General features: G+C 44.5%; 1 protein-coding gene across 4 annotated transcripts in view; it reads left to right on the top strand.

Annotated features, from left to right (window-relative positions):
• The first annotated feature begins 337 nt into the window (after positions 1-337).
• RUFY3 (RUN and FYVE domain containing 3) overlaps positions 338-14,760 on the top strand; it is an 82,842-nt gene continuing 68,419 nt past the window's right edge. For 2 of the 4 annotated variants that reach the window (XR_006817483.1, XM_045998310.1), the window contains exon 1: positions 341-970. Coding sequence is in view for 3 of the 4 variants with exons in the window: in XM_045998310.1 (XP_045854266.1) it covers positions 619-970 (352 nt within the window). In the remaining variant the exon portion in view is untranslated. Of the gene's footprint in view, positions 971-14,760 lie in introns of all 4 variants that reach the window. The other 2 variants (XM_045998304.1, XM_045998309.1) reach the window with 2 other exon arrangements.

The following is a 14,760-nucleotide window of genomic DNA, read 5'->3' as shown; positions in this document are numbered from 1 at the left end:
TGTGCGAAAGGCAAATGGTACAGTTTAATGCCCGCGGGGAGGGAGGCTCCTTTTCAAAATTAGCTTCGCCCCTTCTCCCACCCCGATCGCGGCGCCCCCGCGCTCCCGCTGAAGTTAGGCGGCGGCCCGGGAAAACGCCGCCGGCCACTTCGCCCGGTCGCCCACCTTTCAAGCCCCGGGGGACGGACACCCCTGACGGCCCCAGGGGGCCGGGCCCGGGGCGGGTAAGGACGCTGCCCCGGGCGCCGTCTCCTCCCCTCGGGTCGGGAGGGAGGCCCCCGCCGGCGGAGGGAAGCGGAAGGTGGGATGTGGGAAGAGGAGGACGCCGCCCCCTAGGGGAGCCGCGCCGCTGGCTGGGGCCGGGGCGGGAGGAGCCGCGCGAGGAGGAGGCCGTAGGGGGACCGCGCCGTCGGGCGGGGCCGCCGCTCCAGCTGGCTCGGACCCCGGCAGGGCGGCCTGTAGACGGCGCCGCGGAGCCCAGACGCCGGCCCGCGGCCGAGGAGAAAGGTGGCGGCGGCGGCGCGGACGGGACGAGGAGGCGGCTCGCCGCCGTGACCCTCCGCTCCCCTGCCCACGCCCGGGAGCGAGTCGCAGGCGGCGGCGAAGGAAGGAGCGAGCATGGCTGAGACCTCGCCGCCACCCGCCTCCGGCGCGGAAAGTTGCAGCGAGGAGCCGGCGAGGGGCGGGGAGCAGCTGCCGGAGGAGCCGCGCCGCGCTCCAGCCGGGGGAGCGGACCGCGAGGGCGAGGCGGGGCCGCCGCCGGCCTCCCCCGCGGGGCAGTCGGAGCCCGGCTCGCCGGTGGCCGCCCCCTTCTTCCTGCTCTACCCGGGCGATGGAGGCGCCGGCTTCGCAGCGCGCCCGCCGCCGCAGCAGCAGCGCGCCTGGAGGACCCCGCCGTCGCCGGGCTCCCCGCTGCCCTTCCTGCTGCTGAGCTACCCGAGCGGCGGCGGCGGCGGCGGCGGCAAGCACCGTGAGTGGCGGCGGGAAGGGGGGGGGGGGGGACTCGGCCGGGAAGGGTGCGGGGGGCGGGGAACTGCCGCGGTCCGGCCGCCGAACTGTTTACCTCCGCGTCTCCCCAGGCCGCGGGCTCCCGCCCGGCCTCCCCTCCCGGGCGCTGGTCCTCGCCGGCCTCCCACGTGCTCGCCGGATCCCGGCCCCGGGTCCCAGGCTGGGAGCCTTCCCGGGAGATGCCGAGGAGGGGGCGGCGCCCGGAGACCCGGCGGCCGCGGCGGTCCGCCTTGGGAGGGCTCCCGGCGCCGCGGCTGCGGAGTAGGTGTGGCTGCGCCGCCGCCGCCGGCCGGGCGGCCTCAGCTGTACCAGTAACATTTTTACGAGCGTTCACGCCACGGCGGTAGATCCCACAGATTCGTCCCCCCGCATCGGGAAGAGAAATCGGGACCAGTACCCGAGATGTCGAGAAGGGGATGTGTGGCTTTGCAGGGGCCGCTCCCGAGGTTGGAGCGTTCGGCAGGAAGCGGCCTCCACCTTTTGGCAGCCCGGACGCGGGAGCCCTCGATTGCAGCGGACCCCACTTTGTGCTTTGTCGGGCCACAGATGTTTGTTGCTGCTTGCCGTGAGCGGGACCCTAGAGCAGGCAACGTGTAGAAAAAGACTGGGAGGTTTGACAAGACAGGGTCTTACAGTATGAAAATGCGGCTGAAGACACAAGGCGTGCCGTCAATGTCAAATACTTTGCTGTGTGAGTTCTGAAAAGGGGGAGAAACTTGCTCAAAGGGATGAGGGGATCTCTCTTTCCCAGAGACAGAGCTAAAGGTTTCTTTGATCGCCACAGCAAACCTTTTAACTGCTCCGCGCAACCAAGAAATCCCGACTTTGCCTTTTCTAACCCCCCATCCATCCCCTATGAGAAGATTAACATTAGTCGAATATTTTCTGTGTGCGTGTGCTGTGATCATCAGAGTTAATCCTCACATCTCTGTGAGACAGATACGATGCCGCGTTTTCAGATAAAGCTAAGGGTCAGTATTGAGTGACCTGTCCCAAGTCACAGCCTTGGAGAAGGAATGAAGTTGACCCAGATTCCCTGACTACCAAGCTCCTGCTCTTTAAGCAAACCCCAGACTTTGGAAACTGATGGCATCGTTCTCTAGGTTAGGGGTCATTGGATTCCGGGGAGGTAGTAGTCCTGTGTGACCTTTTCTGCATTACCTAGAAAGAGGGCCAACACTGACCACTGACTAACAGCCTTTTTTTTTTTTTCCTTAATGTTTATTCGACAGAGAGAGATCACAAGTAGGCAGAGAGGCAGGCAGAGAGAGAGGAAAGCAGGCTGCTCGCTGAGCAGAGAGCCTGATGTGGGGCTCGATCCGAGGACTCTGGGATCATGACCTGAGCTGAAGGCAGAGGCTTTAACCCACTGAGCCACCCAGGCGCCCCCTGACTAACAGTCTTAGTGAAACCATAGTTTGTGTGTTGGAGTGGTCTGTGCTGATCTCCAGTAGAAATTAGTCCTTTAGGGGCGCCTGGGTGGCTCAGTGGGTTAAAGCCTCTGCCTTCAGCCCGGGTCGTGGTCCTGGGGTCCTGGGATCGAGCCCCATGTCGGGCTCTCTGCTCAGCGGGGAGCCTGCTTCCCCCACTCTCTCTCTGCCTGCCTCTCTGCCTACTTGTGATCTCTGTCTGTCAAATAAATAAATAAAATCTTAAAAAAAAAAAAAAAGAAATTAGTCCTTTAATAAGCAGAGGAGGTGGAGGTAAGAATATTGACCATGGTGCTTTCAGTTTTCTAAGGAATCTGCTTTCTAGTTTGTTTATTAAAGCACAGCCCCTTTTTTATCCTTAAATTTTTATTTCTGTGTAATTTGCCTATTAACTATCACTATAGAGTGAAGACAGTCCTATCAATTTTTTCTCTCAACAGTTCTGGTACAAAGTTTAACAGAAGAAATTTTCAGCTGTTAGCCAGTGTCATTCGTGGGGATTATCTGAATTTAGGTTAATTTGATTCTTCCCCCTATTAAGGGTTGGCTTTATTTTTCTTTATTGTTAGAAAATTAGGGCCTAAACATGATCAAGATCAGGAATGGAAGACTTCAAACTGAAGTTTCATACCTGTGATCTCTTAGTCTCTACCTTACAGTAGTAGTAGTAGTGTATTAAAGTAGTTCTTGACTTTTTATTTTTATCTTGTTATTTTATATCTACTTCAGAACACAGTCATACTTGGAAAAAGGGGTACTCTGTATATTAATTACAACATTTCTGGGTGCTCAGTGCAGTATTACTTTCTATGATGTACTTGAGTATCAGAACTCTGGGTCTCCTGGCTGTTGACTTGAGTAACCTTAGAACAGTTTTAAGATTTCTCATTTCAGTCACCAGGGCAGTACTTGGATTCAACGTCAACACCCGGTGAATGTTGGCCTCCTCAACACCTAGTTTTTAACTCTTGCTATTCTATTTGCCAAAAGTGCATAATATATAATAACTTCGAGGTATTGTATATTAAGTCAATGTCATCTTTTTATTTTAGAAATCTTACCTGTATTCAGAGATTTGAAAAATTAACCTTTACATTTGAGTTCAGCAGCTTTGTTTTGAATGACACTGATGAAGAAGAGCAAAAATGTGTGTGGGGGGGGGCGCCTGGGTGGCTCAGTGGTTTAAGTCTCTGCCTTCGGCTCGGGTCATGATCTCAGGGTCCTGGGATCGAGCCCCGCATCGGGCTCTCTGCTCAGTGGGGAGCCTGTTTCTCCCTCTCTCTCTGCCTGCCTCTCTGCCTACTTGTGACCTCTCTCTCTGTCACATAAATAGATAAAATATTTAAAAAAAAAAAAAATGTGTGTGGGGAGGGAGGGGGGCGAAGTAGCCTAAACTTTTCAGAGTTCGTGATGTATAGGGTTTCAGTGTAAAATCCTGCTAGATGTAATGTCCATAAAATATTCAGCATGCTCGAAGCCATATGAAAGAAGGCTTCTGATGTGCCTTGTTGGATCATGTCCCTTTCTGAGTCTTGGAGTGCTGATCTGGTAAAATTTTGATGCTTCTAGCTTTGAAATCTCGATGCTTTAAAAAAAAATACTTGATTTATAAAAATTACAAGTAACACATAAATCTTCTCATTGTTTAAATGTTTACATTTAAACATGTTTCCAGAAACCTCATTCTCGGAACTTTCCTGGGCTCATTGAGTACAAAGTACAGTTTCCTCTGGGGGTGGGGCACACCACCCCCATTTCTTTCCAGAGGCTATCACTTTTGAGTTTTGGTGAGTTTTCTTCGAGAACTTTCACGTGAATTCATAGACATGTATGTATTCCTCTTGCATGAGGCCTTTTCACCCTTGTGTAGGACCTTCCATACCAGTTTCTCATAAACTGTATAGGAAGGAGCTACCTTTGTGCCATGGTGCAGTACTTTTAATGCCTTCCTTTTCCATCCCAACTTTTGAAGTCTTCTCATGGATGGCAGCATGAATAAGAGACGGCTTCTTGGTGTTGCCGAAGAGGCACTCCCGCGTGTACATGGTTATCAGCTTCTGTTGACGCTTACTCGTTCCTTCTTCCAACTCCCAGAGCTGTAGCCAGCATTGATGTTTATGACAGTGACATGCAAATGGCCTGCATCTTGCCCTTGTCTTATCTCATTACAGCAGTGTACCAAAAAAAGAAAGAAAGAAAAAAGTCCAACGCAACAAAGAAGCAGCTTTCTTTCTGTATTTGTATGTGCTGTTTTGAGATGATGGAAGGGACTAGGAATAGAATGGAAAGAAGAAAAAGTGTGAAGGCCCGACAGCATTACTCTGATCACCCACTTGGGAGTTCACTGTACCTAACAGTGAATACCTTGGTTGGGCCCAGGAAAGTTCCGAGAATGAGGCTTCTGGAAACATCCACAGATGCACTTTAAGAATCCATGAGTTGGGGAAGGAACTTCTCATTTATGTATAAAGGCAGGAATGAGTAAGGGAAGAAAAAAGTGTTATGTCTAGTTTGTACACATACACACAATATGAAAATATATATAAATGTACATGCGCATATGTTATTGTGTGTGTATATGTATATATTTATTCATTGATCTTAATTTATCCTCCATGGACATTTCTGGTTTTTTGTCTCTTTCTTCTTTTTTCATCAATTAATAGTATTCCATAAAGCATTACACGTGGTCAGCAGTTGAATACACATTAATCGGTTCATCTCCTACATGTTTTTTGTGTTTTTTTTTTAATTTTGAAAAGACAAAACTACTTTATCCTATTTCGTAAGTAGAGAGGCACCTGCTCAAACTCAGAAGTCCTGGGGGTAGGACTGAACCATCAGAACCCCAGCACTTTGAGCACCCATCTTTATACTGGTGGATTTGAGAATGGCAGATTGAGTTGTGACTCTTTTAAAGACAGCTTTTCAGTATAATGAACGTAGAGCAGAGCAGTGTCTCAGCTTACAGTGCTGTGATTCACAAGTCTTCAGCTCTTTGCCAACTATATTAATGCTTTCCCTGAAAAAAAAAAATGCTTACACCTGTGTTAAGGATCACTATCTATAGGCCTCTATAAACACCCATTAAAAAAAAAAAAAAACAACAACCAACTCCATCCTTCAGAAATGTAGCATCTTCAGACAGTATTTAATTGTAGGTTAGTGACTACCAGAACTGGAGTTTAGGACTCCGGAGGATTTATTAATTAATTTATTTATTCTTAAAGATTTTGTTTATTTGTTTGACAGCGAGAGAGAGATCACAAGTAGGCAGAGAGGCAGGCAGAGAGAGAGGGGGAAGCAGGCTCCCCGCTGAGCGGAGAGCCCGATGCAGAGCTCAATCCCAGGACCCTGAGATCATGACCTGGGCTGAAGGCAGAGGCTTAACCCACTGAGCCACCCAGGCTCCCCAGGACTCAGGAATAGCTAAATGCAGGTGGGTCCCTTCCACCCACAGCTGCGGTGACCTGAGCTGGGTCATGCCCCCATTTCCTGTGTCCTGTGGCTGCGGTAACCTGTCTGCTGCTTCCCCTTTGCAAATTGGCTTTTATCACCACTGCTGCCTAAACTTTCACTTCTCCCCTTCCTCCTGCCTCCTTTTGTTGGCTCCTCTGGTCTGGCATTATCAAAAAGTCAGAGCACGCTCTGAGATTGACAAAGCTATGATTTCAGAATATTAGAGGTTATCTCTGAGACTTTGTTTTGACGGTTCCCCTCCTGATCGTCATCGGTTGATTCTTACAGACAGAGTTTTCTTTTTTCTTATTTCTGATCTTAGCTTCATTCTGGATACCGGAGGATCCAAAAAGACTCCATTAGATAAAGTTTAACTATAGTTCTATAACCCAAACAACTATAGATAAAGAATGTGAGTAGTAAGATAATAGTAGTACTTAGCAGTAGCTGCCATTTATGGAATATTTTTGTGTGCCGTGCAGAGAGCTAGAAAGTTCACATGTATCAATACATACCGATTTTTTTTAAAGATTTTATTTATTTATTTGGCTGGCAGAGATCACAAGTGGGCAGAGAGGCAGGCAGAGAGAGAGAGGGGAGGAAACAGGCTCCCCGATGAGCAGAGAGCCTGATATGGGCTCGATCCCAGGACCCTGAGATCATGATCTGAGCCGAAGGTAGAGGCTCAACCCACTGAGCCACCCAGTCGCCCCAATACTTACCGATTTTTTAATTGCATAGTATTTCCAATAGGTAGAAGTGCCAATACATAAAACTACTCTCCTTAACAATGAAAACTGAAAAGAAAAAAATGGGAAGGAGGAGTAGTCCATATAGAATTCATATACATAGATGGATACAACATGTTTTTCACCAGAATATTTGATTTAGTATCTCTAAATAACTTTTCTAAATTATTATAAAATACAGAAATTCTGCTAGAGCTACCTTGGATTTAGAAGTTGACATTCCGGAGACACAGATCCTGTGGTTTTAGGATAGTTCTTATCTCAAATTTTAGCACTTGTCGGAATCACCTGGATGTCTTATTAGCACAGATTTCTGGCCTTTTGTTTATTTTTTTGTGAGGTATAATTGATATATGACATTATATTAGTTTTGCATATACCACATAATGATTCAATATTTGTTTATACTGCAGTTTTTTAAGTGAGGTACAGAGAATGAATTCATATTCCTGCATAGTATGATACTATAGTTCATGTTCTTGATCATCATATGCTCCCTCTAATCAGTTTAGGTAGAAGGCAGTAAATTTGCTGAGAGAGAGCAGAGGAAAGGGGGCAAAGAAAGCAACTTTTCGGACTAAAAGACTAGTATTGTCCTCAAAATATATCCTCCTGACTTATTCTGTCTTATATCTTTTTCCTTTTTTGACTTTTAACAGAAATCTATGTTAACGAGGTAGAATCTTACAGAGAGGCTAAGGGAACATTTTTCTAGTGTAGGTGATAGATAGTAAAAAGTCTGGGAGGATGATGGTGAGAGTGTAGCAGAATTGACTATGTGCTATTTACTTGTTATCTAATATTTTTGGAAAATCCTTAAATAATTAAGAGCATTGCCTAAGAGATATACTGCCTCTTTATCATTGTACAAAAGGTAACATGTAGCCATCATAAATAAAGGAATCCCATTTTATTTATTTATTTACTTACTTATTTATAAGTAAGCCCTACACCCAATGGGGGCTTGAACTCACAACCCCAAGATCAAGAATCACATGTTCTGAGCCAACCAGGTGCCCCAAGGAGTCCCATTGTAATGAATTTTGCAGGATGTCACACCTAAACCTTATTAACATGGAAACTTCTTCCTATAGTGTGAAGTGGCTTAACTATTCGCTTTAACATTTATTTTGGGAAGTCAGTCGAGTATCATAAGCATGGCTTGAAATTAGGAGGAATGAAATGCTTTTATTTATTTTTTAAGATTTTATTTATTTATTTGACAGACAGAGATCACAAGTAGGCAGAGAGGCAGGCAGAGAGAGAGAGGAGGAAGCAGGCTCCCTGCCAAGGAGAGAGCTCGATGCGGGGCTCAATCCCAGGACCCTGGGATCATGACCCGAGCTGAAGGCAAAGGCTTTAAACCACTGAGCCACCCAGGCGCCCTGAAATGAAATGCTTTTAGAGTTTTAAAAGCAGTCATATTTGAGAGAGTACCAGTATGGTCCCCTCCTCTACTATAGCTACATCTGAATAATTACGAAATGTTCATGGTCTTCCTAAAACATCAGTCAAGGGTTTCTGGCCAAGTTGGTATCCCTGTTTGCGGGGCCCCTCTTCATGACTAACTGGTTCTGCAGTTGCTCCATACCAAGTAGGCTTGACAGGCAACAGGTGTCAGAGGGAGAGGCCTGGAGGTGGGGCAGAGGTGGGAAAGTTTGAAACGCTATACAACAGAGGAGAAGAGAAACTGTCACACACTCAGCAAGAGGCATGTTGAAAGCAGAAGTTGTTTGAGCAAGCTGCCTTTTAGAATGTGGTTCCTCTAACTTTAAATCTGTTTAGGGACTCTCCAAAGACATGCGCATCTGTTTCCCCTGCCTTTTTTGTGATCTTAAGAAATCTGGTCATCTGATATGAATGGTAAAATTCCGACCCATCTCTTCTTCCTTCCTCAAGGCCTGAGAGATGCCCCAGCATACCCTTTGCTCACATTTCCTTTTTGTTTTCCTCACCTCAGTCCTGTGAGCTTCTCACCCCTGCAACCCCGAGTTCCCAAGCACTTACAGTGATGCTAATGGCTGGTATTTCCTGACTGCTTGCTTTGTACAAAGTGCCATGCTGAGCATTTTATTTACATGACTTCCTTTAACTCGGAAGTAATTGATATTACATCTTCATTTGCCATTGAAGAACTAGGCACAGGTGGCGCCTGGGTGGCTCAGTGGGTTAAGCCTCTGCCTTCGGCTCAGGTCATGATCTCAGGGTCCTGGGATCAAGCCCCACATTGGGCTCTCTGCTCAGCAGGGAGCCTGCTTCCCCCTCTCTCTCTGCCTGCCTCTCTGCCTACTACTTGTGCTCTCCCTCTCTCTGTCAAATAAATAAATAAGATATTTAAAAAAAAAAAAAAAGGAGAAGCAGGCACAGAAGCAAATAATTTGCCAAGATTACTCAGCTTCCAAGTGGTGAATCTAGGGTTCGCTGTGGGCCTTCTAGCTCTACAGTCCACATGCTCTCAGCTTCCTTCATCAGCTCCACTACTGAAATCCCATCCTAAATTGAAGGCTCCATTTCAGACAGCAGCAACCCTCTAGTTTCTCATTCTACTCAGCAAAGCCCTGCTTGCTAACTGAATAAATGCATGTGAAATCCACAAGTCACCAGTTTGCTAGAGAAAATAGTTATATATGTAAACAAAACACTGATTAGTCATTTGTGTGTCAAGGGCTTAGGAATTTCTTAAAAACCTGTAATTGCCTGTTTCTTGTCTATTACCTTGTTCTTCATGTTTACAGTGATTAACACATAGTAGGCGCCTTGTGCATAATAAATGAATGAATCTATTATGTACAAATGAATAAAGCCTGTGTTAGAATGACATGTTTATTGCAGCATAAATACAGCTTGATTTTGCAGAACTTGGGGGTTTTCATGGTGAAGGTGAAATAGGAGGGTGAAAACATACCATTGCAAGAATACAGAGTGCTTTGGAGTTCTATATTTATACCAAGTATCTATTGAGACTCTGATATTTAGTAGGTACTAGTTTTAAGCAGATGTATAAAGAGGTGTGCAAAGCAGGCAAGGTTCTCAAGGAGCCCATGATCTTTGTGAAGCTAGTTATTTAGTTTTATTTTATAGCTGCATAAATTGGGACAAGAGCAGGATATTTTTGCCGGGAATCCCTACTAAGTTGCTGGCAGCCTTACATCTGTAGATCATTGCCTGTGGCACTTAGCCGTGAAATTGGCTTTTGTTATTAAGGTAGGAGTTAGTTGGTCTTATGCTGGTTAATTTTAGCAAGTGAAAAAATTATACGTTATAATACTCCTGGTGGTGTTTGTTTCTAACAAAATAATGATAACTCAGCTTCTCAGTTATAATCATTTTATAGTCTTATTACCATTCTCGGTTAATACTTCAAGGTAGTACTGAGTCATTCAAATGTTAGAAACCTAACATTGTAGAAATCTCAGCATTAGAGGTGGACATAACAGATTTTTGTTTGAGAGACGGAAGGAAATGAGAGGGAGGGACGTGGGAGGGAGGACGAGAACATGTGAAAAAATCATGATCATTCAGCTGAATAATCTTATAATTTAGGGGCGTCTGTGTGGCTCAGTCACACAGATCAAGAGGCTTGGACTCTTGATCTCAGCTCAGGTCATGATCTCAGAGTCATGAGATGGAGCCCAGTGTCGTCAGGCTCACACTGGACATGGAGCCTGCTTAAGACTCTTTTTCTTTCCCTCTGCCCCGCGCCCCTTGTGCACTTTTTGTCTCTCAGAAAAAAAAAAAAATCTTATAATTTAACAGAAACATCTGTACCTTCCACCAGCGTCATCATGATGGTAGTTTATCCAAGAAACCCTTCTGTGCTAATAGCAACTAGTGAAATGTGCGGGGCGTGGGGGTAGGATTTTTCTTCTAAGTTGTAAAACTGTGATCCAGGAATCCTTGGGAAGTAGAATTTGTGAGCTTTACAAACGATTGAGCTGCACAAGTTGATACATTTTAAAAACACCATTATGTGCAGTATGGAAACTCGCTAATAGGAGGAGACAACTCCCTGTAAAAGAAGCGAGTGAAATGGTCTCTTACCTTCAGATCGTTCACGAATTGACATACATGGGGCACCTGCATGAATCAGTTGGTTAAGCAGGGGCTCAGCTCAGGTCATTATCTCAAGGGTCCTGGGTTCAAGCCCTACCCTCCCCCCCAGTGCGGGAATCTGCGGGCTGTCCCCAATGGGGACCTGTTTCTTCTTCTGCCTCTCCGCTCGCTTGTATTATGTCTGTCTCTCAAATAAATAAAATCTTAAAAAAAAAAAAAAAGAATTTACATGCCTACAAGGATCTATTTCTGAAAAGTATCTAAATAACATCATTTGAAACCAAAAAAGATTAGAAATAACCCATATATACTCATCAGCATGAAAATGGATCAGAAATTCTTAACACATATACAATGGAATATTACCTCATAATACAGCAGCCAAAAGAATATTGCCTCATAATGCAGCAGATAAAAGGATGGTGTGCACTGTAGCTGCACACTACGGTGTGGATGAGTCTTTAAAAATGCAACATTGGAGCGCCTGGTGGCTCAGTGGGTTAAAGTCTCTGCCTTCGGCTCAGGTCATGATCCCAGGGTCCTGGGATCGAGCCCCGCATCGAGCTCTCTCCTTGGCAGGGAGCCTGCTTCCTCCTCTCTCTCCGCCTGCCTCTCTGCCTACTAGTGATCTCTCTCTGTTGAATAAATAAATAAAATCTTAAAAAATAATAATAATAAAAATGCAATGTTGACTGAAACCCTTTCTATAAAGTTAAAAGAAGATGAAACTAAATATATTGTTTAGGTATCCATATATGCATAATAGTATTTTAATTTTTTTTCATAAGTGTTTTTAAAGTAAGATAATGATTTACACAAACTTCAGAAGTAATTGCCTCAAAAGTGGAGGCAGGAATTAAGAGAGAAGGAGCACAAATTCAGGTTGTTGGTTCATTTCATCAGTTGGGCGATGGTTCTGTGGATACTGGTTATGTTTTTAAGGATTAAAATCATACATTGGGCACCTGGGTGCCTCAGTTGGTTGAGTGGCTGCCTTTGGTTCAGGTCACAATCCCGGACTTCCAGGATGGAGTCCTGCATCGGGCTCCCGGCTCCTTGGGGAATCTGCTTCTCCCTCTGACCTTCTCCTCTCTCATGTTCTCTCTCACTCTTTCTCTCTCAAATAAATAAATAAAATCTTTAAAAAAATAAAATAATAAAATAAAATCATACATTGAAGTTGGCTATTTAAAGAAGTTCTGGAATAAGTCATTTTAGAAAATAATTCCCCCCTTCATTTATCTTTTCACACTACTGATTCTATCAAGTGTTCTTAATAGGCCCTAAGTTAGCAGATGAGGAGGGAACGTGGTTATTTTAGCTCTTTTCCTCAGGTGGAGGTACGGTCAGTAGTGTATCCTTCCTGGTGATCAGGAAGAATTTGGTTTCAGCACACAGGAGGAGAGATCTGTGCTGGGTTCTCAGTGTCTCAGAAAATACTTATTATAAACCTGACCAGAACGTCAGTGAAATATATGGTTTGTAAAGTGTGAAAGCTAATAAAAATTTCCTCTTCCTCGAATCTTAAATTTGTTGAAATTCATATTTGGGAAATTTTATGGGGATGGTGCCTTGTATTAAATTGGTTTTGCTTTTTGTTTAGTTTTTATTTTCCCTAATTAAAATTTAATCCTTGGGTTGGAGTGCTGACGTGTCAAGGTATGAAAGAAAACATGGACTTTGGTTTGGGGAGCGCCTGAGGGGCACAGTTGGGTAAGCATCCAACTCTTGATTTCGGTTCAAGTCATGATCTCAGGGTTGTGATTAAGCCCAACATAAGGAGCCTACAGCCTGCTTGGGACTCTCTCGTTCCCCCTCTCTCTGCCTCCTCCCCTCCGAAAGGCAGATCTTGAAACCTCAGTATGCCCCTTGCCAGTTGTGTGATCTTGGACGAGTGATTTTGGCTCAGCTTTGGGTTTTTTTGTATGTAAAGACGTGATACCAGTATCTGCTTTGCAGGGTTCTTGTGAGGCTCTGATACGGTATTTGTAAAGGACCTACAGGAAAACAGAGGTTCAGTACATGATAGCTACCTTCAGTAATAATTTTTCCACATTGTATAACAGGGACATTGAGCATGACAAATCAGGCTTCCTCTTATAATAGTAGCTGAGTAAATATTCTTTAAAAGGAATGTGACTTCTGACTTTGACATGTGAATCTCATTTGCTTTGAATCAATTACAATGTGGAAAATTTGAGCTGTGTAAGCAGCCAGAACATAGTATTATTCAGATCATCACCTTGGATTTGAATTTCACTTAAGCCTGTTAGTTCTATTTTAGGGCCACAGGCTACACCTCAGTCCTCCTCACAACTACCTTACAAATATGTGCCTTTATTCACGGGTAAGAGCAAAAGAGAAAATTCCAAGGTTTGTCTCACTGATGACTTAATGGTACCTTTACATTCTAAGCTAGTACTAAACAATGTTCAGAATTCTTTTTATTAGTTTACAAATAGTGCCTGTTTTCATAGTGAATTCTTGGCTTGTGAACAGTGAGAAACTGTTCCTGCTGAAGCTCCTGGGGTGTTTACCTGCGAGCGGATACGCTTTAGAGAGTGGAAATACAGGATTTCCTTCTTTTCCACAGTTCTTATTTCTGAAATGCCTGCTAATACCTCCTCCAGCTGATAGATTGGGGCAACTAAAAGCTAGCTCACGCAGGAAGGCTTTTCTCTCCCTTCAGCTTCCCTCCTGGGGTCTTCTACCTGGAAAGAAGGACCTTGGGCAGGAATATTAACCAGGTTTCTCTGCCGTTGGCCAAGAAGTTCTTGTTATGCTGGTGTGTTGTAATCAATCCCTCTGTGTTCGGAGTGAGTAAATGCTTCCTGGTCGGTTGGTAAAAAGATTGTCATGGTTTGTGACAGGCTCAATTCAGGTATTGATGGACCCAGGACATGACCAAGTGTTCAAACTTCTTTTTGTTTTCACTGTTCTATATCTTAAGAATGTATCAGTGACCTACAGTGTTGATGTCATGTGTACAGACAGGCCGGGCTCTTTGGCATTGTGATTCCCGAAACTATTCAGTGTAAGTTTAATTTAAGGGTTTTAACGATTGCTTACAAGATTTTGAAGTATTGCATAGCTTAAAGTGAAACTATAACCTATTCCCCTTAAAGTTTTAATGTGTAAGATAGAAATGTCTGACTAGAAAGAAATCAACCCGTAATTAAATGTGAATGTGTTAAGTGAAGACTTGTGTTCAGTATTTGGATACATAACTCTGCCTCCTTGGAGAGGTGACCTGGTCTTACTGCTGCACACCCAGTGCCTGGACTGCTGCCTGGCTTGTGGAATACTCGTAGTGAGTATTTACTGAAGGAATGAATGAATGAATGAATAGCTCTGGGTCGAGATGTAGGATAATGGTGGAGGAGATTTAAATAGAAATGAACAAACCTAGGATATTTCGTTTTCCTTACTTGCTAATTTTCTTCCTAGTTGTAAGTGATCGTACACATATATACATTTTGACATTTACCGGTTTGCTTTCCCTCTGCCAGTATGAGAAATGCCTGTTTATCTACAGTCTTGTTTTTAGCATTATTTCTTTGAGATCAACCTCAAATTAAGATGAATCATTTATGAAATTTTAATATATATGTAAATGTAATATATCGTGCATATATATTGTATATAAAATACAATTATAATAATATTCAAGGAGAATTTTTTTAGTTTTCAGAAATCAAGGTATCCTTCTGATAAGAAATCCCTAGTATATAATAAATCATCTTGGGATATATTTCTTAAAGTTATAGGTTTCTCCTTAAAATCAGATCCTTAGGGGCACCTGGATGGCTCAGTGGGTTTAAAACCTCTGCCTTCAGCTCAGGTCATGGTCTCAGGGTCCTGGAATCGAGCCCCGCATCGGGCTCTCTGCTCAGCAGGGAGCCTGCTTCCCCCTCTCTCTCTCTGCCTGCCTCTCTGCCTACTTGTGATCTCTCTCACTCTGTCAAATAAATAAATAAAATCTTTTAAAAAAAAATCAGATCCTTAAATAGAACAGACATTTGTTTTCAGTTGTCCAAAACATTTTCAAAGAAAATCTTTAT

This window comes from Meles meles, chromosome 2 (assembly GCF_922984935.1).
Source record: "Meles meles chromosome 2, mMelMel3.1 paternal haplotype, whole genome shotgun sequence".
NCBI classification, from domain to species: Eukaryota; Metazoa; Chordata; class Mammalia; order Carnivora; family Mustelidae; genus Meles; species Meles meles.
This window is presented reverse-complemented; position numbering and strand designations above follow the sequence as displayed.